Source organism: Haliaeetus leucocephalus, unplaced genomic scaffold (assembly GCF_000737465.1).
Source record: "Haliaeetus leucocephalus isolate CR32 unplaced genomic scaffold, Haliaeetus_leucocephalus-4.0 Scaffold295, whole genome shotgun sequence".
NCBI classification, from domain to species: domain Eukaryota; kingdom Metazoa; phylum Chordata; class Aves; order Accipitriformes; family Accipitridae; genus Haliaeetus; species Haliaeetus leucocephalus.
The window spans coordinates 8,390,864-8,418,645 of record NW_010972731.1 but is presented as its reverse complement, the minus strand read 5'-3'; the positions used below and the strand labels follow the sequence as shown (position 1 = coordinate 8,418,645).

The 27,782-nt window shown below is 48.6% G+C and overlaps 1 protein-coding gene across 1 annotated transcript in view; it reads right to left on the bottom strand.

Moving 5' to 3' along the window:
- The window catches only part of LMF1 (lipase maturation factor 1), a 203,670-nt gene that overhangs the window by 48,042 nt on the left and 127,846 nt on the right, over positions 1 to 27,782 (bottom strand). The window contains exon 7 of the mRNA XM_010570606.1: positions 15,219 to 15,386. Within this exon, the coding sequence (XP_010568908.1) occupies positions 15,219 to 15,386 (168 nt within the window). The remainder of the gene's footprint in view (positions 1 to 15,218; positions 15,387 to 27,782) is intronic.

The following is a 27,782-nucleotide window of genomic DNA, read 5'->3' as shown; positions in this document are numbered from 1 at the left end:
CTGAACATAAAATACCAATTACATAGATGGCCAGCCACACTGAAAGCAATGCTCAATCAAGAGCAGGCAACAAGGAAGGGAAAAGGCCGGGAATTTAACAAAGGCAGATGAACCTTTAATATGGCAGAACCTCTGGGAGCCCTGAGACACTGTGTCCAGATGTTCGGAGGTCGATGTAACCTGACTCCAAGAAGGAAGAGGATGTATTTCTTAAAATTCCCTGTTGTGCTTTAATTTACTGCAGTCTTGCAGAGGACGCATGTGGTGATCACAGGTGGAGTTTCAGATTGACCATAAACATGAAGTTGGGGGCAAAAGACTTGAGCCGTTTCAGGTTTGGCTGCCAAGACGGTTGAGGTACAGATTTCCATGAAAACATCTCCCTCCCCGTCCCCTACGGGCCAGAGGCAAAGCCTCCAGCAGAGAGACTGCAGGCACCAACAACCCTTCTACTGATGGCAACCAGGACCAGAGACAGGCGACCGCCCGAGCAGGGGCTCTCCAGCTCATCGCTGCTTCTTTGCTGGGTGGACGAAGGGGAAGGGGGAAGGAACGTAGGATGGACGGCAACATCTTGAAGGTCCATTTCTTATCTGCGGTTGCATTTCTGCTAAATAGCCCCAGGAAAATGATGTCTCTACTTCTTTAGGACCCCACTGGCTGCCCCTGAACACTTTGCGGGGAGGAAAGAAAATAGTGGCCCCGTAGCATCTCTGGCACATCCCATCTGCCCACTGAATCACAGAGACAGAGCTGATTTGGGTTTCAGAGTGTCCCCTCCCCCAGATCCTGACCCTTTTACCTTGGCTTTGCTCCCTCTGAGGTTTCTGGCCCACAGTAATGATCAGCGTTTGATTAGGAGAACTGGCAGATTTGCTGTTGTTGCTACAGAGGGATTTGTGTGGGGATTAGAACTGGTTTTCAAGGGTTGGCTATGGAATAAATTACATTATTGATGCAATAAAAGCAATCCCTGTCCCTTTCCCATTCTCCACTCCTGCCATACTAATTCCCAACCTTGATCCAAACAAACAATGAAGTGTGATTTGTTTTTCCAGAGGAAATTTTTAAATTTATGTTGACTATGTCCTGAGTTTTCTACTGTCCCTGTATTTCTGCACCTCTCCACCGCACCTAGCAGCAGGAGCTGGCAGGTGCTCTAAAGTAGACCATGATGTGATGGTTGACTGGCAGATGAGAAATTATTGTCTTTCCTTCTCTCCCAACCTGTTTAATCCTCCAGGAATGCAGAGTTCAGCAAACCCCTCTTTCCCTAACCTCTTACTTTGCTCAGGAAGAATGACCTGAGCTTTCATAATTTAACCTCTTCCAAAATCCACTATCTCTTCAAGGAAGGAGGATGCAGGTGAAGGACATACAGAGGGAACTCTCACCTTGAACACTGACCAGCCTCGGGACTCCTGGCACAGGGCAGCACAGACCCAAGCAGCCAGGCAAGTATTAGCAAAAGACATTGGAAATTGGGTAAAAATGGCTCCTGCAGAGGAATTGGTTAAGGTGAGGATGGAAACAAATTCATCAATCTCTTTTTACCAGGAAAAAGATGAACTTCACAAAGAAACAACCAGTACAGTTATTAGAGTGATCTGTGCCTGCCAGGCACTACCTAACACTTCAGGCACTGGAAAACCCAGGCAGATAAGAACAACTGCTTCTGCACCCCAGGAGGACGCAGAGGCGAATATCTGAGTATACGGGCGAGGGGTCACTTCCATTCCTGTGGCTCAGGACCTGAAACGGGAGCAGACGAACAGGAAAAGCATCACTACGAAACACCGGGGGGGAGGCATTTTGCAAAGACCATTTGGCACAGGAGGTTTTGGTTCCTCGTTTCATCTGCTCGTTTTCATGGCTTCACTGGTTACAAAGGCCATGGCTTGCACTGCTGCTAGAGGAGCACAGCAGGCTCGGGCACTCCTGTGACTCCCAGAGCAGACCTGGGGCTTTCACACCTTCTGAGGGGAAAAAGAAGATTCTGCTACGTCCCAGGGGAGAAAGGTTAATGGAGCACACGCAGCTGCGAATGCGACAAGCCCACCTTGAGCTGATGGTGCCGAGCTGGCCAGAATGGCTACAGTTTGGGCTGTTGGCACAAACTCAATGCAGAGCGTTACCCAAACGCTACAGAAACCAGCCAAGATGACACAGGGGCACTCCAGGAGCAAGAGGGGCAGCCAGGCAGCGACTTGCCATTGCAAGCAGAAGGGCTCCTCCAAAATCCTGACCCTCTCCTCCTCTCTGTTTGTTCACTCGCAAGGTACAAGAAATCAGTTCACGTGCCCTACCAACCCCGACTGCCATGTCACACAGGCCATAATCCAGTACTAAACATTCCCAAACTGCTCTAAGGATTTACTGCTTACTTTGTGAGCTTTTCTGCTCAACTTTCTCCACGCTCCCATTGCACCGCTTTGTATACATGATTTGTGCAACCAGGAGAGACCCGTGCTATGCACATGTAGATGTTTCCTCTAACGCCAGCAGGAGTTCAGTAATGATTTGTTTCATATAAGGGAACCAGCTTTTCAAGGTTTTAGAGGGTTTAGATCCTTGGATCTTTATTAGCTGAATGAATCAGCTGCATGGCTACCAGAAAGCCTCTGGGATTTTGTCTTTCATCTGTTCCCTCATCAGCACAAGTCACGAGAAGTGCCAATGTGATGAGTAGGGAACACTGTTTTAGGCACTTGCTTTCTCAGTCTTCACAAAACTGGCACTCATCTAGGGCTTCTCAGGGCTTGCAAGTTTTTCTAATTAAAGTAGGGTGTAAATTTAAGTGCCACATCTCTTCCTGAATAGCTCCACATGTGGACACCAAGCCCAAACCAAACCTATGTTGCTCCTGTTTACCTTAACCCGTGTTCAAAGTGAGTTGCATATGTGTGAAACAGGTAGTTAATCACGAGCACCTCCCAGGGACAGACAAAATGTCAGTGTGCTCCTGGGAGAGATGAAGAGAAAAGGTGAGAGTCCCTCAGAGGAAAGCGAGAGAGCTGAGACCTTGTGCTACAAACGCTGGCCTGGAACAAGGTGTTTTGGGGCTGAAGGCTCATCCACTGACTCAGTTTATGGCAGCAAGAGAAATCCATTATCCTTCTGCAAAATGCCAACATTACCCCCAGGGAAAGGAAAGGTGAGACCTGGGGGTTTGCAAACAATTCTCCAGGCAAGGATCACCACCGGCCATCATCCAGCATCTCCATCCCACGCGTGGGTGGGCGCACACCCCGGGAAGAGCCGGGCACCGCTGCCTGCATCCAAGTGCAACATCGCTCATCTCAGCCAGCGCAGCAAACAAACCACAGCTGCTAGAACAGTATCTTGCACTAATCGGCGATTTCTCTGAGTCACCGGCTCCAAGAAACCCCAGTTTTTATAGGAAGATGAAAGTAATGAGTGACACAGGTTTCCTGCAATTTCTAGCTGTTGCATCACCAAAGAGATAATGTCTTTGGTGGTGCCTGGGGAATCAGATAATACAGCTGTGTAAACTGCGTGTGGGCTAAAGTATCTCAGGGCTGCATCCTCATCCCAACACTTCCAAATCAAAATAAAACCTCTCTGGAGGCAGCATCATTACAGAGAAATACTAAACCCAGCAACTTGGCCCAGAACAAGCAAAAGAGTTATTTTCATCAAAGAGGGACACTACAAAATCCATCTTCACCTCTATCCCTAAGCAGCCCGGACACCAAGTTCCACAGCTTTGTCTTTACTCTGAAATTACATGGGATTCATTTGAATGGCTTTAATTAAAGCTATCCGATCTTTGTGCAAGGGATACTGGTAAAACTTGCACCTCTAATCTGTGGGTAGTTTGACGGCTGTACGTTCAGCTGACACAAGGTGTGCTTACATCCAACTATCCACACACATAAAAGATGCACTAATTTAACTTAGCAGAAAATCACTTATTGAAATATGCAAATTAATAAAAAACCGCTGAGTTGACCACCTGGGAGGACAGAAGGTATCATCTGGGCACGCAGTCTCGATGAACTCTGAGTTACCCCGATCGCACCAAACAAAGACCTGGCCCACGAGTTGGTATCTGCAGCTCAGGTCTTTGCCCATCAGGTCCCAGCACAGCCGACCACAGCCACGCAGACAGCCTGCACCCCCCTTCAGCCCCAGCACACCCCTCCCCGCGGGCGAAGCCGCCGAGGAAGACTCCTGCTGCTGAGGAAGATGCGTAGAGCTGTATGTCCGCAGGGAAATTCGGACACGGCTGAAGGCAGAGTCGACAGAGTCAGATTTTCAACACACGGAGGGGAGAGCTTGTTCGGAGGAGCTCTGACCCACTGGGCTCCCTGGCTTTGCTAATCTGAACCCAGAAACCCCACGTAAGTGTTTAATTAAAACTGTTCCAACAGCCAGCGATACCAGAGGAAAGACTAAAGAGCAGTAATGGTAGGAAGCCCTCATTTCAGCCACGAGAGCTCGCTGTAGCTGATAACTGCAGCAAAATCCTCCCCTCACCCCCAAGAACACCGCACCAAAGGCACCAGCCCACTCCCAGCCCCTTCCACTCCTCGAATGGGCACGTTCTGTCTTCACACGTCTACATCTGACACTATTAAATGATTCTCTTCATAATACATGTATTATAAATTCCCTTTAAAAAAAGTTCATAATCTGCCATCTGTTTCCAGTTAGGCTGTTCTGATTTCTTCTTTTTTTGAAATGGAATAGAAAGCATTATTTAAAGGTCCCGTAATCTAGATGGTGGGAGGAGAGAAAGCAAAATCCAAATACCACCACCACTGTCACCCTGCCGAAAAGCAAAGCACTTGGTGAGAGCCAAGGGCTGGGAAGATGCAGTGTGACCAGCTCAGATCAGGAATAAGGTACAGAAAATGTGATTAAACTTGGAAGAACTTTACCATCACTTCAAGCCATTACACTGAAACTGGATAAATCTACAGCTTAAAGACATTTGACACGTATTAGTGGGCGAGTCCTTTGGCTTGGGCAATGTTAATGGATCGTAATGGTTTTAGTTAGCTTTAGTAGCTACACCTAAACATAAATAAATAATCATCACTGGAAATATGGTAACAGTGCATGTTCAAGATCATGTCATTGACTTCAGTAACATCTCTGGTTTATAGCTGGTCTGGCTCTTATTAGACATAATGTTTTATACGTACACTTACACATACATGCAATCACATGTGCAACACATACTTTATCTCCCATCCTTGTTTGGACCCAAATGCTGCAGCATAGCACCAAGCGAATCACATCTGGAAAGTGCAGATGTTTTGAAGCTATTGCAGCCTCGCCAACTCATATCGTCTCACTGACAACATCGTTGTAATTGATTTTTCTCTTCGAGCCCAAGCACCTGGAAATTCTGCTAGAGGACTGCAGACACAAAGGTTCTGGATCGCAGAGAAATCTTGAAAATCAAATGCAAAATTAAAAGGGAGGAAAAAAAACCCCCGACCCTGCCCCAGAGCCCTAGGAGCCTAAGTACTCCACAACCTCTTCCCTTGGCAAAGGAAGGACCACATGTGGTGGATGTCAGCCATGTCATTTAATACGGCTCTGGAAGGTGTTCATGTAGTGCGAAGAGGAGAGCGGTGTAAAGCCTACACAGAGCAGCACAGAAAATGAGACCTGAGAGTACCCTGGAAGGCTGTAACGCAGAAGAAATGCCAAGGGCAGAGAGAACCGGTTGCACTCTCATTATACTGAAGCAAGTCTTGCCGTTTGGGGATCCAACCTGTGATCTCTGAACGTCAGTGCTTAGCCATACGCCCAAGCACATGGGACCACCAGAGCCCACCGGGTCCCTGGGTCTCCCTGGCCTGGCCACGGCGGTCACTGTGGCACAGAGACGCCGACGGCACCGAAGCGGGCCGCTGTCCCTGGGACAGCCCGGCACACGTGGCACCTTCCACCACGAACCCGAAACTCAGCTGGAACTCACCCCCCCGGCACGGCCGCACGCTCTTTCCCCTTCCCACCGCCGTACCCTTTTGCCACACGAGCAAATATAGGCTGCTCTGAAAGAGAACAGTGCTCTTGGATGGCCAAACTCACTCAACCTCTTCCTGGCCCCAAAACCAAGAAGAGCCCTAGTCAGTCAACACTGAAAATTAATATGGACCTTCCTGCTGCGTTTTTATAGTCGGGGCAGCACCCTGCATCCCGGGGCCTCCCATGCAAATCTGATTTCAGAGCTGCGTGTAAAACCTCGCTCTCCGGTTTAATAAGCAAAACCACTGTCAGTAGCAAAGGTGAGACGACAGGCATCCCGGTGCAGACACCTTAACAAGGTGCCTCCAAGACACGCTGAACCCTCCTCCGTGGAAAACCAGCACGTTTCCACTTGGACAACCAAACGCATAGGCACCAAAAATCAAAGGCCGACAGTGTCCCAAATAACCACATTCTATTTTCAATTTAAAAAAAACAACAACCCGCAAACCCAAGGCTGTGGGATCCCTCCAAAGTTTCTCTCCGCGTGCCAGCAGGATGACTGATGGTAAATCACACCAGCTCCAGGGCTCCGGCGCAGACTGCTGCCAGGCGGCTCCGCCTGTTGGAGTCACTGACGGTCCCCCTTCCAATTAATCAAGTTCCCATACTGATTAACAGCATGATTCATGTCTCTCGTTAGGCGCATTCTGTAACAAACAAGGCTGTATTTCAAGGCCGCTGGCTTAATGGTTAAAATAAATACCTTCCAAATTTCTATTTTCAAGTAGCTGAACCTTTTCCACCTTTACAACTAATTCAGACTTCCTTCAAATTATTTTTCTAAGTAATATAACAATTTGTTTTTCATTAGAGCTTGTCAAAGCCGGACTTTGGTTTATTTTGAGAGAAACCAGCACTCTCCAGAAACTGTTTAGTACAATTTGAATGACGCCCAAAGGGGTTATTGCAGCCACAATCAAAATAGAGTTTACAGCACTGGCTAGGGGTGACACTTTATTTAATGATTTAAAAAAAAAAAAGAGGAGAAAAAAACCCCTAGTCCCCTGAATCAGAAGCTAATTAAATGCACTCCTATGGCTAACAGTAAGTGTTTCTAAGTCACTCCGACTACTGCAGAATGCAAGAACTTAACTTGTTGCTAACTAATACCAGACACCATTATACGAGCAGCGTTATTTACTGATTTGGGGTGGTATGTGCTGGTATTCTCGTGTCTGGCATGGCAGCCTCGCCTCGCAACAGATACTATCAAGCTGGACGTGAAATCAAATATAGACGTAATTAAATAGTTTGGGTTCTGCCTGCTTAAGTTAGATTGTTTTTTGGGGGCGGGTACAGCTTGGTATTTAATTTAAGGTGGCTTAAATGTAACAGTTGCCCCGTAACTCCTTTGATTTCACATTCCTTTTGTTTTGCTGTCGAGAAAAGCTGAGCTGGAGCCGCGCCAGGGCTGAGCGCGGGAGGCTGGAGGACCCGCGTGGGCAGGGAGCGAGGGGCAGGGGGACCCCGGCCGCCCCTCGCCCGTGGGAGCGGGATGGGTGCGTGGGGCTGGCCCGGGCGACCCGGAGGCTGCAGCGCTGACGATTAATCTCTGTGATCCCAGCCCGGCGCTTCAAGGTTCCCAAACAACCTCTTAAAACGCTCTCCCCGCGTCCTCCGTCTCAGACCCGAGCCCAAAGCAGATTTTTAAACAATTGAGCTGCAAAACTATTTTCCATCAGACCGTTCCTCCCCGAGCAGCAAACTTGTGTTCTGCTGTTAATTTTCCTGGGACGCTCTCCGTTTGTTGTTTTTTTCGAAACCACAACAAAATCAACAAAATTTGGACTTTTGTGAAGGCTGAATTTCCTCTTTGTTTTCGCAGGGGAAAGGCTGTGCTGCTGCCCAGCCCGAGCAGGGAACCCCCACCGGGGATGCTGCTGCCAGCGATGCTGGTCCAGGGGGGACCCCGCTCCCCAGCATCCGACCCCGCGGGGGGATCTGCAAGTGAAATCAGAGCCCGGCCTGGGAATATCACCTGGAGGAATATCATCTGCAGTCTCTTTTACGGTCTTAACTCCAGGGTACTCACGCTGCCGATCTCTACGGAAGAGGTGCGGAATGGATGCCCGAATTTTCTGGCTGCTGCCTCCCAGCAACCCTGGGGTGGCTCCTGCGGCAAATGGGGCAGCGGCTTTATTCTCATGCACAGCGTGTTCATGAGGTAATGACGCTACTCTGCATCAATAAAGAAAAATAACTACGTGAGCAGTGCAAATGTCCTATAGGTGCAAAATTAAAGCACAACTGAAGGGCCTGATTCTTCTGCCACAAGCCTGGGACTTGCGCAACCCCGATAATCCTCCTGGAGACACATCTGATTTACACCAGTGTAAGAAAAAGAACAAAACCGAGCTCGTATCTGACAAGTGAAAACAAACACTGGATTCAGACACTTTCTGCAGGGAAGGGGGGAGCCGTTTAATTTTTGTTCCTTCTCTCTGGGCTGCTGCTGTGACCTCTGCTACCTCCTAAGTCAGCAACACAATATGTTGCAGCTGTGGCACTGCAACAGCATGATTTAATTTGCGCGTGTGTGGCTGGAAGGGCAGTTCATCCCTCCAACGTCTTGCGGCATGGCAGAGGCAGCAGCGGTGGAAGCGGGGGGCTTGGTCCTCCCCTCCCAAAAGAGAGGGGGGGAAACCCCCGCTTTGCCTCCCATGCACAGCTTTGGAGAGGGAGATGGGAAAAGGATCAACTAGAGGAAAACGTCCATTTCCATCACAATTTTTAGGAGGTTGGGGTTTGTCCAAGCCAAGGGAAAAAAGGGCAGAAAATATCTATTTATTCAATAACTGTTTTCTGCTTAAAAACAAAAAGAAGAGGACAATGACTTTCCTGCCCACTCTCCTGCATGTTCCCGGCTCCCAGGAGGGCAGGGGCTGCGTGTCTCCAATGCGGTGCCCGGCTGGGCAAGGGTAGTGCTCAGAGCTTGTTTTCCGAGGGAAAAGAGCCGGAGGTTTCCACGGCAGGCGGTTTCTGCCACAGCCCCCCCCACCCCAGGGGCTCCATCTCAGCGGGTCCTCCCCCCTGGCCCTCCACCAGCTCGTAAAGCTGCCGCGTTCCCGCGCAGCTCCTTGGCCGGACCCCGAGAGCTGTCTCGGGAGCTTTCTTTGTCAGAGCTCTCAGTTCGAGGGGGTTTTGGCTGCGGAGGTTTTATCTTTGCCTTCCGCAAGGCTGGAATTCAGCTTCGCTCTTGGCATTGTCATCCCTTCGCTTTATATACGGCTCCTGCTGAAAAACAACCTGGGATAGCCCAAATTTCAGCCCGCTGCCAAACCTCCGCCGGAGGAGGACCGGTGGCAGTGAAGAACTGGCAACCCCAAGGCTTCGCCGCTCTGGCTCCTTCGGGGAACTTCTGTCCTGACGTGTGATGCTGGGGGCTGAGCTCATCCCGGCACGAACGCCCCCCCTCCGGGAGATCCCCAGCCACGAGGCTGCGCAGAGGATGCGCCGCGCAGGAGGACGTGCCGGGAGTGTTCAGGGGCCATGGAAAGGAGAGTCAGGCTCCCCAGATTCATTCAAATCCAAAGGGATTCGAAGGCCTAAAACTCTCCCCACATCCTAAAAAACCCCAAACTGTGCCTGTATGACTATGACCCAAAACAGGGCCGTGGAAGCCAAGGAATGACCCTGCCTGTCCAACAGCGCTAGCCTTATACTTTCCATTTACTTTTTTTTTTTTTGGATTTCACCTTTGCGATACTGAAGCTCCTTCCCGTCTGGCACAGCTGAAATCACCCCCCGGCTGTAAGAAACCTCAGCCCCCTCCCGCCTGGGCACTGCAGCCTCCTCGCCGCGCTCCCTAACCCAGCACTACCTGCCAGCTCGTAGGGGCAAGGTGGCTTTTTCCTGGCTTTTTGGCTTTCCTCTCGCTTCCCCTCATCAACTCGTTTGCCAAGCAGTGTAATTTTACTGCCTGGCTTAAGGAGCCAAGAAATACGTTTGCTGGTGTAAGCTGCGCATGAGACGTCGTGAAAAACATGCAGCTTCAGGGTTTTAGGAGCCAGCTGTAGAGAACAGCGAAACACCCGCAGAGCAGCGAGGCCGTGGGTTTGCACCCTCTCCGGTTTCACTCACGGACGCTGGTACTCGGCTCTCGCTGCCCGTGGGTGGTTGAGCGCGGGGACGGACCTACGGGCAGGCAAAGGTGACCGTGTGTGCACAGGGGATGGAAGCGTCGGCGGGGAGACGGGGGAGACGACGGGATGCTCTCGTAGGTGGTGTGGTGGGAAGGGGTCCTGTGCCACCGACCTGTGGGCAGGAGAAAGGACTTGCCTTCCCCACATGGCACTTTCATCCTCGCTTCCCCTTAAAACCACAAGCTCCTCAGGGTAAGGGCAGGCTCTGGCTTGATGCTTCTGCAGAACCAAGAATAACAGGGTCCAGACCTCACCTGTGGTCTCCAAGACCTCTTCTTCCCCCTCCAGATACTAACAGCCACATTTTGGACTTGATTTCTCCTGAACATTGGAGTACTTCAGATCTGCATGTATATTTTTGAGGCTCAGACCCCAACACCGCTACAAAATCAGCCAATTGGTACCATCAGACGCAAAATGAAAGAATCGTTCATCAAAGTGATTTGTAAAACATTGGCCACTGAGACCACCTGCAGCTGGATTTCTATCCCATTAAGCAAACATCACATTCAATAGCCACCATCAAGAGACATTCAGTGAAAACAATCCCATCCTTATGAATTAGAGACGGTGTCCAAAACCCCAACCCCAGCACTGGAAGTTTAAACCTAATGAGGAGATGCACAGGTCCCTGCTCCAGACACGAGCATCTCGTCGAACATGGTCCTGCCTCTACATAGCAGGTATAAAATGTCCCTGTACTCCCCAGGAAGGATGACAGTAAGTGGTAGCAAAAAGCTTTCGATATTTAGCAAACTCTCAAAAACTCTAAGCACCCTCGGTTGTACATGAGCAAAGGGCAAACTCCACCTCAGGCTCATTTGGAGGTTTCTGTGGCTCAGACTGACCATTTCTCACCAGCCTCATTTTACAGGGCTGGAGCGCAGAGCCGAGCAGGGAAGGAGCTGAGTTACAAGTCTCTCCTCCAGCTTTATTCCTGGCAGAGACAATTTGCAGCAGTGTTACTCGGCACGTCAAGTCTGGCACCTGCTTACAATAAATCCCTAACGAAGTTGAAAAGTTAAACCTTCATTTAGTTTAATTTCTGGTTTAGATTTGGATTTCTACGTACCGTAAATGCTAGAAAGAATGTTTTTTTGAAACAATGCTGCATATTTACCTTGGAGAACCTCTGTAATTGGCTGCCCTTCACCTAAGGCTTCTTTCTAAATGCAAAAGGATGCTCTCAGCACAGTCTAACGGGGAGGCTTCGCCACCATCACCTGCTAACGCTTTCGCGCCGGCTGAGATCTTTCGAGCAGGCTCCCTTGCAGGTGGGACGGGTCGATGCGCTAATTTGGCTCTCAGAAACCCAAGGGGTTTGAATCCCAGCAGGCACTACAGGAAGAAAAGTGCTTCGTGGGGTGATGTCAACCTGTGCAGACGGGAGTTTGGGAGTCTTCGCTTTTGGGACACGTGTGATGGCACAAAGCAAGACGGGCACAGCCAAGCTGTCTAGTCCTGCTGAGCACGAACCTGCCTGTCGGCTGCACCGGCTGTACGGCTGAGCGAGGCTCCTCAACCTCGGAGCTGCCACGTCCCAGAGCTTCCCCTCTTTGGCCATCTCTTCAGCGCAATCATCTTCCTTGGGATGGGGGTTTCGCGCAGCAATTAGCGACAAGGTCAGCGCAGCCCTCTCAAGCCTCTCTCTCGAGTCACCGGCGCAGAGGACACGCGCCTGCTCTTGCCGTCCCTGCCGTGCGCGAGACGGGCAGCCCGGTGGGACCCCCACGCCGCTGCGTGGGGACGGTCCCCAGCCCTGAGCCCCTGGCCGGGACCGCGAGCAGCTGCGCTGGCGGCTGGGGAGCTCTTCCGCAGCCTGCCCCGGGGGACAAGCAGCTGATGGGGCCTGGCTGTAAAACCTTGGATGACATTTTCTCTCTCCTCACCTTTGATCCTGGTAAACGTGCTCTGGGCGCTGCGATCTGACTGAGAATCTCTCTGTGCGCAGATGTCCTGCAAAAACTACACCCACAGCTGTAAATCGCAAAGCCCTCCCCAATCTGGTGGTTAGCAACAATAAATAATGATTTTTCTAATGGGAACTGGACAGCATTCAACCCACTCCTTGATTATTTTTTTTTTAAGCGAAGACTATTTATATCAAGAGGCTTGCAATAAGTAAGACTGTCCAATTTACTCGAGATCAAAAACAGCCAAAGGGGGAGATTTCTGGAAGCTCAAGCGACGGGGACTCGTATCGGAGCAGGCAGACCCCAAACCGAGATCACAGCAACATCAATGCCCACGAAGCACCAAAACCGTGGGATGTCCCGGCTCCTCGGGCTCCCCGCTTCAGGTCTTGTGAGGACACGGGTGGGTGGGCGAGCACAGGAAGGGGACGGTGCAGAGACGCGCCTACGCAGTGTGTGTTTCAGTCGTCATCGCCCAAATCTGCCTCACCGTAGGTGGCCCAGGACGGTCCGGCACACCGGGACCAGCACACTCTGCCTATGGCACGACCAGCACAACCCCACGGGAGTCCAGTGGGGAACAGACATCCATCCTCCCGGCGCGCTCTCTGCTCCGCCGAGCCGGCGGGCTGCCGAGCCCCTCCTCTCTGACGTTTCCAAACTCACTAAGCCTTTTTCCTTACAAACGTGGTGAACTAGGCAAGAAGAATAAGTTCACACTTGAAAAAAAAGAAAAAGCTTTTTTCTTTAAAGCACAACTTTTTTTGGGTTCCTGACAAAGCAATATTCTCCAGGCCAGTTGGAATCTGGAAAAATACACTTACTCAGCCTAGCCACCATGACTCCAATAACAATTATAAAATGTCCAATAAAACTTGCATGTAATGTCAATTCAAATCTTGAAAAGCAGAATTAAGTGGTATATCAACATTAAACTTTATTGCTTCCTTTGCAGAGCAGAAGTATTGTCAATAAAAGTCATTCTGAATGAAGAAAAGGGCAGTAAATATTAAATAAACAGGTTTTTGTTGAAATGCTATAAATGCACCAGAGCTGCATTTTACACTGGGACCCTTTTTTCCTTTGCAGACTCCCCTCATGATAGAAATAAGTCAGTAATTGCAAACTATCAATAAAGCGCCAATTAAAGGGTGGTTAGATGCATGCATTTACAATATGTCATTATGAGCCTTTATTGTATGTAGTTGGCTTTTTCAGATCCCACTGGCTCCGTCTGAAGTCGCCCAGCACACCAACAGTCGTGCTGCTCGTTAGGGGCCCTTGGAGGAGCCGTGAGGGTGCTGGAGGCGAGGGCCAGCCCCAGAGCCCTGGCCGGGGGCTCGGGGTACGGCCCCCGTGTGCCCCGGGACACGGCAAGGATGGAGAAACCCAGAGCCGAGAGGGGGATGAGAGAGGAGCGTTTGGTCCGGCTTTTCGGTCACGGAAGGTTCTTCTGGCAGAGATGGGAAGACAAAGCATCGCTATCTCAGGCCATTACGCTATCGTTTTTCTGCCAATGCAGAAGTGAGCAGAGCACGACAGCAATGCGCCGAGACACGACAGCCGTGCTAAAGCCGGGGAATTTGGCAACGCGGTTTGTTTTCTGACAGGCCGCTCACCGTGGTGTGTTCTGCTCCTTTCTAGGTCTACTCACCTTAGAAAGAGCCATCACCGCCCTCCCTACGCTTCCTTACACGCAAAAGTATTTCTACTCGCAATTCCTGCTTCCTAATCAGATCTCCACCATGTCTCAACAGCCACCTGCTTCTGCAACGAGCAGCCAACAGAGATGGGATGTTTTGCTTTGTCCATGAGACAAAAGAGCAGGTTTTTTTAGGGTTGGGCTGAATCTAATCCTCCCAGTGACACTGAAAACCTCAGGTGCGATGCCCGTCGCAAACACAACTGGCACCTCGTGGAGCAATGGCCTGAGACCTCTTTGGGTCAGACTTCTTCTGCCCCGCTGCCGGGAACTCCAGCTGCCTGAGAAGATCCATCCCAACAAAAAACACCCTGACACTAAAAGGTGTGTTGAGCGAGCAAAGGTACAAGCTGTATGTACCCAGGCACAATGGGATGCGTTTCGGGAGCAGGAGAAGGAGTGGGCATCTCTGCGAGGGCACAAATCCTGCGGGTTTTATGTCAGCCCTTTAAAATCCGATCAGCATTTTTGTGGTTTACCGGTAAGAGTTTATAAGCTGTTCTCCAGTTTAATCATCACACGTATTTACAGGAAGCAGGAACAGCTACCGAGTATGAATTTCATGATGCTGAAATGACATTGAATGAACACCGCAGTCAGCAAGGGCTGCGCTTCTGCGAGTCAGAGTGGCTGGGGTTTACTGAGCTCTTTGCTGGGTCAGAGATGACAGAAATCAGACGCGGAGCAGGGAAGTATATACGCAGGAGCTTCTGTCCTCTGACTTTCGCACAGATTTATTTATTTCATGTATTAAAAAAACCCCAGCAAAATCGACTGGAATGTGAATGCCATTAATTTTTGAAGAAATTAGTTTCACTATGAACCTAGGCTCAGTAAACCTGGTGGTTGTAAAAAGCAGCTCAAATGTTTTCAGAGATATTGAATGTTAAACATAAAAAATCCCTTCAAAGGGTGAAAGATGTCTACAAAAATTAACTTTCGGAGAAATTGCAAGTATTCATCCTAGCCTTCCACAGCTGCCAGATCAGACCCTTTGCACTAGTCCCGGGCTGACATTTCTCTGCCGTCCATATGAATGGAAACCAAACCAGCGGCAAGGGAAACAAACCTCCAGCAACACACTAAGAGCAGCCATGCCAGCGCAAACCACCCGAGAGCCAACAGTTAATGCTGTGAATCATCTTAATTCACTCGAGCCTGAACTCTTGACCTGCCGATTGAGTCAGTTCCTCTGGATGCTGCTCCTGCTCGGAGAAGACGGGCTCCAGCGAACCACACCACCGCCGTCGCCGCTCCCAGCACGCGTGCCCACGTCCTTGCTGCCGGTTACGGAGCCGGCGTTGGGAATGTGTGTCTGCATCTCAGCCATCCAGGTCCCAGCCCACCCTATGGCCCCCAGGTGCAGGGAGAGGTTTTACACCCTTCGAACACCCTCTGCTCCGTCCTGGGTGAAGACGTGACCCTTAGGAAGGAAACCCGGGAGCATCTCACCTGGAAGAGGATCTGCAAGAGGCCGTGTACAATGCACATCTGCCGTCCCAGGAAGAGGAAGAACGGCACCACCAGCTCGATGAAGTGATTGACCAGGGTCTCGAACTGATGAAACCACCACGGCGAGCGATGCATGAAGTAGGCGATGGGGTTGGGCACTGGCTGCGTCTGAAAGGTGGAAGAAAACAAGAATCAGACCCCCTCCAAGGCTCATCATTGCGGGGAGCTACAGAGCTCTTGGCCTTTTTCCTTGTTTCTTTCCCCAAGTTTGCTCACAGAAGAACCATCCTTTGCCTCCGGGCACTCATTTCTTTTTAGAGAAAATTACTTCATTCAATTTTCTTCATGCAAACCCAAGGAATTTTTAAACCAACACACCATCTAAAAACCAAGAGTTTTAATTTTCTCTTTTTTTCATCATTACCAAACTCCACTCATCTGAAATTAAACCACTATTATTTAATACTGAAATGTTACACATAGCTCGACACTGACGGATGTTAAATTGCTCTGCATGACTGCTGAAGATCATCAGAGCAACTAAGCAGATACAGAAACTGAGAAAAAGATTTTCTCAGGGTCACACAGTAGGTCAAACACAGCCAGGAATGGAAACCAGATTTCGAGACCTAGGAGATATTCTTTCAAAATGTTTAAATTTGAAATAAATGTGGTGGTAGAGTTGCTTTCCAAAATCGTAATTTGGGAAAGGGAAGTGTAATGCCTCTAAACATGCTATATTGGTTAAGGTATTTACATACTGGCCTTGTAACAATATTATTCTTCTATCAGCCTGAAATTTTTTGACACCGGGAGATCTTCCATCCAGTACAATAAAGCTGCAAATTTTACAAAGGAAACAAACCCAAATCCTCATTGGTTAGTAACTGCCACCCTTAGAAATGCTGCAATTTTAGCAGAAAGAAAGAAGTTACCAATTTATCTTAGTGTATCTGACAAGCTCAAATTCGTTAGTATTGTTTTAGAACTGCGACAAAAAAAAAGAGAGGATGAAGATGCAAATTTTAATTGAAGGAGACACAACACATCTTTAAATTATTTGTAGTTAAATCAAAAATACAAACAAAACAGGGAAAATACTGTATGATGCATGGCAACTGAGCGTGCTTCCACTGCCAAATCCCACAACTATTGTAATTCCTTATTAGCAAAGCTGGGATTAATAAAGCTGTTGCTTTATATGGGTTGGAGGCTGCTGTAACCCCTTAGGACAGGAGACCGCATCCTTCCTTCCTCGGACAGCGGTGCCGGATGGAGCGGTGTCGGGGTCAAGGAGCTCTGCCAAGTCCGCTCCGGCAAGGGAGTGGGGGGTCAGGGCTCCCCCCATCCCGGGGCAGCAGCAGCCCCGGGTGCCACCGAGGGTCCTTCCCCTCTGCACGGGACCTGTTTCGAGTTAATCTGCTTGTTGGACTGCTCTTGAGCATTCCCAGAATGCAGGGAGGCTCACAAGGAGATTTTTTTACCTTCATCCCAAATTGCTGAGAAATGCTTTTACCCTTCCAAAACGGCAGGTTGCTTTCTCGGCTTCTTCTATTTTTAATTTTTTTTTAAGTGCTTTAACCAAAACTGACCTAGATGAGGTATCAGCCCTACAGGTTGTAATATTTAGCCCGAGATGAGCCCGTTTCCAGTGCGTAACTGCCCGATTCTAACACGCCAGAGCCGCAGGAAGGCGGCATTCCTGCTCATCCCCTCCTGCAACGCAGCCACCGCCTGCCTCCCCATCGGCAGCGTGCCTGGATCCGCTCCCTTCGACGCAGGCAGCACTTACGGCCGGGGACCACGGAGAACAGGCAGTATTACACATGTAATTACATACCTACTTACGCATGTAATTAACTCTCGTAAGGCGATGGCGCTGAGCAGTTATATATTTGACTGTGGCTTTGCAGGGCTGGGCTGACACTGTTTAATTTTAAAGCAAGGACCGTCCTTAGCTATGGAACGTGCCACTCCGTTCCCCCATCCCCTGGCTCTCCATCACAGACTCACGCTGATGCCCTCATCCGTCAAGGCCAACCGCAGCCAGCAAATCCTGCTCGTTGCTTTGGGCTGGGACTCAAGACATCTTCCCCCCTGCCTGCTGTGCTTAAGGGCAGAAAGATAAAATTCTTGCCTCTAGACGCAGTGCAGCGGGACAAGAAGCAGAAGAACGTTCTTGGTTTGGGCTCACGCTGCAGCCACGTGGGGGCTCGTGTGGGAACAGCCCAGGCTGGCCAGCTGGGTCTGCTGTGGCTTATGGCTTTTAGCGGCAGCCTAATTCTTATCCTGAAGTAGAGATGGGGAAAAAGGAGAAGCAAAGTACAGAAATCTGGCGTAGGTTAATAATTGACCCCCAGGTGCTATAGCATTTCCATCCTTCACCTTATGAGCGCTGACACTATCACGGTGTCAGCGGGGGCAATGCTGTGCGACAGGCAAGATAACTCAAATGACAAGCAAGACCGAAAGTCTAGAACAGCAGCAGACACACCACAAATAACACAGGGTTCCTCGGCATTTGTTTTGACAGAGGGAAAGAAATGCCTCTGATAAGAGCAGCGCTGGCGATGGAGCCTCTGGGGCCACTACCAGTAAGGGACCCTTCCTCCCCACCCCTGCGGCCACTTCTCCGGTGTGTAAACCTCAAGTACGGAAAACAAAACACAGAGATAGAGAAGCGATTCGCGTGTGTCAGAAATTCGTTAAAAGGCTGCTGGGGGAGGAGAGCGCTCTGTGTGTGTGTGTTCCTCCCAATGCCTTCCAGATGCTGCGAGCACGGGTGTAGCACGGCACAGGTTTCCCGGGGAGAAAGCTGTGTTTACTCGGGAAGGGGGTGTTGAGGCAAGAGCAAAGACCCAGAGCAACGTGTGAATCACAGCGGCCCCGAACGCAGGCACCTGTGATACTGGAAAGCTTGCTGGTTCCTTCCTCTGCCCCAGTCAACCGCTGCCCAGGGGTGCTGGGGGCACCCGACGACCCGTCCGGTGCGTCCCGCTGGGGCTGGGGGAGAGCACCCGGGGTGCATCGCTGGGGTTGGAGAGGGTACCTGCCCACCACAGGCATGCCTAGTGCTTTCCCAGTGTAACCATATCCTACGGAAACATCGCGGAGGTGTCGGAGGCGGCGGTGTCAGAACCCGGGAGCAGGGAAAAGCATTCCAGGATCACTTCACCCGGCTTGTCTCGCTGGGGATTTTGAGCTTTACGCTTTGCTTTGTGGCTGCTTTGCAAGGAAAAGCATCCTAGGAAGCGGCCAGGAGTTCCCCTACATCGAGAACTGTGAACTCCTGACACACACAGACACGGAAAAACGCAGCTCCAAGTCAGATGCAACTAAATAAACAAGCCCAAGGCAGACGCATGGCGAGAGGAACAGAGCAGAGCCCTTGTCTCCAACAAGCCTCATTTCTGGATACCTCTGTGAAACATAAAATGTTTTTAAATAAAAAAACGATTAGCCAAAACCAGCTTTATGTGTCAGCACAAGGTGCAATATAATAAACTTCCTGCCTCCTTCACACCTCCAGCAGCCGGAGAAAAACTGCGCTGCAAATGCGTTTTGAAATCAGATTGGGGAAAATTAATTCCATAATTCACGGGGCAGATTTGTAACGTGTGACTGCGGGGCGACACTCGGCGGGGGCGGCTGAATGGATTCTGGGTCGCCAGCTAAGGCATGTTCTCTGGCTTGTATCTACCAGGTTTTATGAGGGCTGGTAACAGATTCTAAAAATATGCACAATAAACTGTTTTTTCTCCCTAAGGGGTCTATGGTTTAATTATGTTCTTAGTGAGAACCATTAAAGTGCTAAGTACCTGAAGACTCCTAATTTACTAAACTATATGCTACTAAAACCCAACAGAAGGCTATTATACACCAGAGTAAACGCTCTTCTCTGGGACTGTAAATGCACATGGTCTCTCCTCTCAGCCTCCTTATTGGTATGGCATTACATAAACTCCGACGGCGTATTTAATCCCAGTGTTAGATACCCCAGCTCAGCCTAGGGAAATCTCCAGGCTCTCCTACACGTGTGCATGAAAACAAGTCCCACATTGTCCTCGAACAACCCACTGCTCAGACAGGGCTGGCGATGTTATTCTTACAGCGTGAGCGGCACAAATCCCATGCAAGTCACCGAGCCGCATGGGAGGTGAAGTCGGAGGGGAGGGAAGACCCTCTTCTCTCAAGATCACAAACGAGGAGGAGCCCAGAGCTAGATCAAGTAAGTTTTATCCTTTGCAACGACAGGCTTTTACCTTCCTTCTCTCCGCAATAACCCGCGGCACGGCTTCAGGAGCCTCTGTTGTATCTGCTCGCTCAGCTGAGCACCTCAACAGCTCGAACTCACAAGGCGTCTTTCAAAACACGGCAGCAAGTTATGAATGAATCGGTTTCAGAAAGGTGAACAAAAAATCCATTATTCTACCTGTTTGTATAAGGTAAACTCCTATTATCTATTGATTCAGATAACCAAAGGTATACTTGGCATTAATATTAAAACAAGGCTAAGGACAGCCTTTCAAAGTATCACCCTGAGTGCCCATCGCAGAAATCTGGCTTGGGGAAAAACAAAGCAAGCCATAAATAATTCCTATACACTCTAGATACTATCATTTCTTTCCCCATTGAAAGGCACCTACTTAACCAAACCACTCCAATCTGAGCGCACTTAATGGCAGAAAGATCTTGAAAAACAGAAGGAAATGGAACAACAGCAAATATTAATAAATTATGAGAGGAAGCAACTATTCGGTCAAAAGAAATAGGATTCACGTGGCGCAACAAAAACTTCAGTAACAGCTTGCGGGCACCGGAGACTCCAACAGTCAAAAGAGAGGGAAGCCTTTGGCACAAACAGAAAGGTGTGAAGAACAGCAGTACCCTGGAAAACCAGGCTGAGAGGTATTATTGAATGTTTTCCCGAGCGTTTGTGGAAGGTACAGATGAACTGTAAAGCACAGTACTCCAGCTTCCCAAGGCACTGAGGCATGAACTCATCTTCTCAGCTTCAAAGAAAAACTCTCAGTTCTCTATACTCTGGACCAAAAAATAAAAGGGATTCTCCATCGCAGAGCATAATTTGATCAACATGATCCAACAGGCTGTTTCTCTGCCAGTCTATTCTGCTTTAGATCTTGACCCTTCCTCCTTACGCATCTGCAGATCAAAGCTCCACTTTCCCAAGCTCGAGCAGAAACGGCTTCCCAGCCCCGGGCAGAAGAGCAAGAGGCAGCAAGCAGAAAGGAGATAAACTGGGTCACTCCCAGCTGCTGGGAAGTGTGGAAAGATGCGTGTCTTGACTGAAGTCAGGCCATCTCGTGCTCTACAGTAACCAAGGACTCCTGCACAACACCCTTCTTCATAACAGGGGGGATTACGGAGAGCTGCTGCTTCCTCGCCGCTCGCCGGTGAGGCTTTGTGGTAGGTGCTCAACGTGTGCAGCAACCTTGATTGATGAACAACCTAGCGATTTCGCACAAAGATACACATGTAGGCAAGGGTTTTGAAAGGAAATTGAGCAGCAAACTGCTCAGCCTCTTGTGTAAATCCCAGCGGTACCTTGTGCCGTGTGTATTTTATACATACATTCATGCGCACAAGGCTCCACGTGCATGCTACTAACATACTTGCATACACAACAGCTAACCGGCTAAAAATAGGCCCTTTGAAACCAATTATTACTATGATTCCAATCAAAACAAAATCAAAAGAGAAAAAAAAAAAAGTCGTATCTGTCTTAAAATGCACAGAGATCTAATGTCCGGGTGGGTCACAAGGGGTCGGCTCTTCAGTCACACAATATCAATATAATTAAGTCTCGCTAGATTTATCCAAAAGAAAAGTTACCTATATGTTCTTGCTGGGCAGAGCTTCCCTTGTCCAGTCAATAGTAATATTCAGTTCATAGAAAAACATACTGGAATCTGCCTGCTTTAAGACAGCAACCCAAGCCAAGGAGATGTGTGTTTGACTCGGTGCCAACACGACCATAAAATGTTGGCAATTTAGTAGAGACGTAGTGCCGCGCCACTCTCCCAAAGGACCTAAATAAACTTCAGATGTAGAACATATATTTTTACTTTTTATATATATAAATCTGCTGTTTCATTTTTAACTCCTTTCCCCAGCCGTCCCTCCGTCTAAGGTTTTCCAAAGCTGAAACAGGTCCCTACTTTTCCCGGCTGAGCAAAGCCTCAGCAATGAAAAGTTAAAAGCATGAAAAATCAAGAAATGATTCACGTCTGGGCGTTGGGTTTCTTGGGGAATGATGGCTGCACATGTGGCTACAAATGCCGAAGGGGAAAAGGTCTTGGGAGAAAATTCTGCTGTGCAATTTCATGCCTTGGCGTTATAAAATATCCCGAGGAATCTTTTTTTCCTGTTCACTACGTTGCACTTGCAAAGTCACCAGCGTAGGTGAAACCTTCCTGCCACATCCGTGACATTTAGCTACAAAGCCAAGCTTTGCTCATGATGAGTCAGCCCTGATTTACACCAGCACGAGCGAGGATGTACTTCAGCAGGGGTACACCAAAATGACAGATTTCTGAATTCCAGCTAGTTGGTTGGGGGCAGAAGGATCTATAGCTGCACTGTTTGCTTTTCCAGACTGCACCCTACCTCCTGGTCAGAGCTATCCTTCTCCAATAACAAAGACCACATTTCCACGGCCCACAGCATACCTGTTTATTGACACTATTCCTCCATAGCGTGCCTCCGAGCTGCTCGCTGTATATAGAGTTAATTGTGGATGTATTGCAGATTCACCTATTTATTCTGTACATTCTTGGAGGGGTCCAGAGCTAAAATTACACAAGGAACTGCTGAAATGTTCAGGCTATTTATTTGTTCAAAATCCCTCTAAAATAATTAGCAGGGCCTGGAACAGACATCTTGGCTCTGGCGGGGCCAGAAGAAGCTGGTGCAACCAACTGCGGGTCATTACTGCCTTTGGGGAGAAGGCCTGTTGATTAAGAGCACCAGAGATGGGTCACGTTTGGTTTAGGGAGCGGACCAGGCTGGAAGGTAAGTCTGTAAGAAACAGGAGCTAAGGGCAATACACGCTTACCAAGAAGGTCCCATCCAAAGGCAACGGGGAAGCTGCAGCAATCCTTCTCCAGGTTTGTGATATCCAGTTGCCAAAAGATGGTGCTTTCCTGGTGCGTCTCATACGCCGAGATTTTCCGACAGAGCGATGTGCTCCCTGGCCCGGCGCTCTCCGGTGGAGCTCACCTTCCCTGGCGGATCGTGAGGCAGGTCACTCACCAATATTTTAAATTGCCATTTAAAAGCATATTGCAAATGTGATCCTTTAATTGGTCACTATTATGGCTCTCTATTAGAGAAGACAAGTTTTTCCACACAAGGTAAGCCCTTGCGAAAGCACTGAAAATGTTTAAAAACAACCCAGTCCTGATATATTTATTATATATTTCTCTATATATAAATAATTTCATGAAAAGGAACGTACTGAGTGGAAACTCCATTTAAAATGTGATCCCAGATGGTGGCAAAGCTCTAAAATTGCAAGGCAACATGTAAAGAAAGATTAACGACCTCAAACAGGCACAAATTTATGAGGTGAAAGCCCCTGTAATCCTAGAGAAAAATGATACCAAACGTTAGACTAGACAGCTAGAAAATACCTCTGCTTAGTTCATGTGGCCTCTGCCATTTTACATTTTCTTTTAATACACATTACTTTTGGGTTCATTTAGTCTTTTCTCCTGCAGGCCAGAGGTATCGCTTTGGTACATGAGCACGATGATGGATTTGCCAGCACCCACCAGGTACCCCCTTACGAGCAACTGGTAAATCAGATAACAGCTGCCACATCCCAGGAATAAGCAGCCGAAAGGAGAGAAAACGGAGCCAGGACACCACGTCAAGCATTTATCATCATTGCAAGACCCAAAGCTCCACCATCAAGTGGACTGAGATGACATTTCCAACACTAAAGCTCATGCAGTTCCTTATTCTGCCAGAGTACAAAACATTTCGAAGGAAAGGATGTCAACATTTCACCCCAAAGAGCATGGGTCACCCCAGCGACCAGCATCTTCCATGCTCTTAACTCCAGCTAGGACCAGATGGGACCTCTGGGTCCCACAGCCCATTTCCTCGAGATCTCTGGCACCTTGAAGAATCCCTTGATAATCCTGTCCTGTTCATCCCTCTGGTGACTCCCCTCTGTGACCTCTGCAAGGTCACTTGCATGGTCTCCTCTGGACCATTTTACTACGATATTTTTCTGCGAGAATTTTCAATGAACTGGGATTTTCTGACCTTTTCAGCAGAGCTCCTGGCATGCTCTAGTTGATAACACAGCCGTGGAATGATACCAAAATTAGTGTGTTTTTAAACCAGTGCAAACAAAAGGATATTCAGTCAACACCACACAGCAAGACAGCACAGAGCCAGCGCTGCTGTCACGCAGGGCTGCTTTGCTGAGCTCACTGTTTCAAACCATGGTTATTCTCTGGTTTGCTGTAGCCCTTGGATGTAGCAGATGAGCAGGGAGCTTTGGACGCAGCACTGGGATGCTGCCTGCTACGGGCAATGGACAACCATTACCTGGGGGTACAACAAGGACAAGGACGCACGAACCAAAAGCTACCCCAAGACTCCTGTCCGCTGCTTTGCAAATCAAGGTCTCTCTTTTCCATCAGCAGTTGCAGAGCCCTGGGCTGTGACGGTGTTCTGCTGCCAACAGATAGAGCCATAACTACCAGAGGGTCGAAAAGTATTTAAAATTCATTTTAAGTACTAAAAACACAGATCACAGGCTGCCCTAAGCAGCTGAAACTGAACCTACAGTATAGAAGAAGGTCAGAAGAGGAGGAGGAGGAAAAACTGTCTGCCATATTAAAAAAGAAGACAAGCTTGCATTCAATTAGAAAAAAGTCCATATCCCCAGAGCACAGCCTGCTCTCCCTGCTGAGGATCTACTGGCAAATCATCTTCTGGGTCTCTCGGTACAACTCCGCTATGTCCAGTTGAGAACAAGTGCAGTAAGGGGAGATACCCTGCTGAGAAGCACGTTCCTCTGCCACCCCTGCGAGCAGGCAGGATGCCTGCGGGGACCATGGCAGCTGCCGGGTTATTTTCAGCCTTTCTACTCTCATCCAAAAGGTGCCAGCGCTCCCCCCTTCCCAGCGTGGAAGGCTGTGAGGTTTCCTGCAGCAGGGAAAGCCCCAGATACAGATGCCTGCGATAACAGAGCTGGAAGGGTCACGTACGTCATCCTTGTGGATCTGCCCCAAACTCCCAAGTTATTGCCAAACCAGCCAGTGCCTGTTTTCTGTCTACACCAAATACCGTCACGATGCAGCGTGGTCCCTTCTCTCTCTTTGGGGATGTGCTTGAAGGGCAAATCCATTGCTTTAGAGAGAGGGTGCAAGAACATCTTTCCAAACATCTTTCCAGCCTCTATGCCTGCTCAGGCAGACCCAGGGACCCAGGGCTTTAACCCATCATCCATGACTCTAAAAATGAACCATGGCTGCTCTCCCAGAGCCCTCATTACTTCACTTTTTTTCCTTTTTAAAAGTCCAGTGCTAAAACCAGGATTGTATCTCCTTCAGAAGGCTTGCTTTTTCTTTGGTGTGTGCTCATAAATACGATGTTCAGCACCAGGCCAAGGAACACATGGGCAAAACCCGCGGGCGGCAAACGCCAGCAAAGCCCCCGGCTCGTGCCTGTGTTTGGATTAGGCAGTTTCGTGGCCTGGACGTTTACAGTTGGGTTAGTTTGGGTTTTTTTTTTTTTCACAACTTGAGACAAACAGTGGGATCTTTCATAAAACGTGTTCACAAAGGGTAAATTGTGCCATTAGGAACCGACTACCTGGACGGTCATTTGAATTCTCCGAACTGGAACGCTACCGCGGTCCATGCCAAATCCAGTGCCGGGGGCAGGAGGGGGAACTTGGCGTCATGGGCTGCCTCGTTTAACTCTCCAACTGCCCGAGAGACTGAGTACGCTCAACATCATCTGCCTCAAATGCGGCTATTTCAACCAGCCAGCTGGTTTGAGCAGTCATTGCTGTAAATGAAACATCCAAGGGGTGGAAGGGGCTGAGGGTATGGTGGGAAAGGCGTCCTGGTGCTGGGTACCTCTGCGAGACACCTGGGCTTTACTGAGAAGTCAGAAAAAGGAGGAGAATAATGTAAATTGAAACGTTCATATTAAAATGAAACAAAAGAGTGATTCCAACACTAACCAGGTGTTTTTGCAAGGCTGGAAAGGGTGAAAGTAGTTGAAGATGGTCAGCTCCCATCCATCCTCCTGGATGTTTGTACAAAGAGCTGCCACGTTTTCCCATAACGCTGTTAACGGTAACTTAAAACATCCTTCCAAAATAACAAAACCCCCTGAACTGACTCTTCACTCCAACAGAGAGGTGCAAAAATGGATGGCTATCATTAGGAATACATGTTTTGCCTAAGAGTCCCAGCACGCAGCCTTTGAGAAGCCCTGGGCAAGTCTTCTGGGGTGGGTAAGATTAATACATTTTTATTTCTTTATCATCTGGTCATTAAGGGCAAGATGAAAATAAAGGTCCTTGGGATTTGAGAAAGTATAGGGAATGGAGCTACTCTACCCATCTGTACTGAGAAGCACACCCAAGTACCTCCTGGAGCAGACAGAAGATGTCTGTGCTCCTGTAGACCTCACCTCTTTGCTTTAGACACTGAAATAGAGATTTGTAACACATTTTCATCTTGTTTCACGTGTTCTTCCAGCCCATTTTTCATCAGTAATGCCTGACAACTCTGCCACATACGTTTTCCAATTTATTGACAGGCCTTGCATGGTTATAATGAAGATGTAATTTTTTTTGTTAATCCAAAACGGTTATGCCAATTCAATCCAAGTTTAATATATAGATAAAATAACATGTGGTATATCTTATACCTATTCTCCTCTAGAAAATACATTGATATAAACACCAGGATAACTCAGCCCATTCTAGTCCACAGTATTTTACAAATTTAGCTATTTCTTTGTAGCTGAAGCAGTGCAGCTTCTGGATACACTGTAAGCAGGCAAAAAGATTTCTCTGCGATACTTGGTCAAAAGGGCCTTTCAAACAGGCGTAGAAATTAGTCATCCCTTTCACTGGGTACTTAGTGATGCTCACGCTAAGGCTGCTTTACTCTGCTAGAGGCACCAGGTCCGCAGGACACGCTGTAGCTGATTCAGGAGAATTCAGGCCTGAATCTCCTGTTCATCTAGGAGCACTTATAGAGCAGGATGGGATAAAAATAATCCTTTTGTTTCCTAGGGGAAAAAAGAAAGAAAAAAATCTGCCAAAGCATAAGAGTCTGGAAAGCAGCGAATGTCACCTCCTGCGTTAGCCATTCTCCCCCGCGCGAACAAGAAAGCAGGAAAAACCAGGTAGCTGTCCCAGAGATGTAGCCAAAAGCTTAGCAGAGCTGACTTCTGTTTTAAGCTTTCTCCCTAGTAACAAAGGATGCAGACTGAAAGAATTTAGGACAAGTGAAACGATTCACTAGAAAACTCTTTGCCATGAGGAGCCAACGCGCAAACTCTTTTAACAGTTGGATGAACCCAGCAGCCAGTTCTCTCTCTCGCCAATGAATCGCACCTCTACAGCCACTTAAACAGGCATTGCCTCTTCTCGTGTGGAAATCATTCCAGTAACTTTTTTTTTTTTAAATTAAAGGGTTAAAATAGCGACTTCTTGTGAAGACATGACAATTTGCTAGGAAGTAATACGCACACGTAGTGACACAGATAGAAATATTAAATTCTGCTAATGCCAGGAAACAGGCTTGGGCACCTTTGGACATCTGGATACAAAAGTGTGCTTGTTATAAATGTCCTCGTCCTGCTTAGGGCCTTCCTCGGGTAAAAATAATAACTACCTATATTTTTAAGGACAATTTAGGAATGGAAATTTCTACAGTACACTCTTAATAACTCTGGTGGTTTACCTTCCAGCACAAAAACGTGACAGATTTTAAGCAGCACGTGCTGGAGTAGCTTGTTAACCAAGAGGGACTTTAGGTCGCCTACAGGGTTGGGTGAAGTCTCTCCCACCAGCACCAACCAATGCGCATCTGAACGTTCAAATCCTTTTGCCTCGAGGTCCGTCAAGTATTGCACTTGTGTAATCGCCTTGCTTGTTTTGCAAGTGTTGCTTGTTTCTGTGCTTTTCTAAAAAAAAAAAAAAAAAAAAAGAAGGAATTCTGTAGACAGATAAATTCCACCCAATAAATGTGTCGCTCCGCTATCCCTGCGGACATAATAATGCCCTCACACTCGTCCCGAGTTGGAGAGCTTGCAAATCATTGTTATAAATAAGACTGCCGACCTAAGCCAAACATCTCATTTTCAATAAAGCCTTTTACCTCCTTTCCCAACGCCAAATAACGTCCCAGAGCAGGAGCTCAGAGCCCGAGCAACCCCGGGACGGCAGCCCCCTTCCTCCGGCTCTGCCTCCCGGCTCGGGGCCGCGGTGCCCGTGCCGGCCGGTCCCTGCGCCGCCGCGGGGCTCGAGCCGTCGTGTTTACCCGGGGTGGGTTTCGGGGC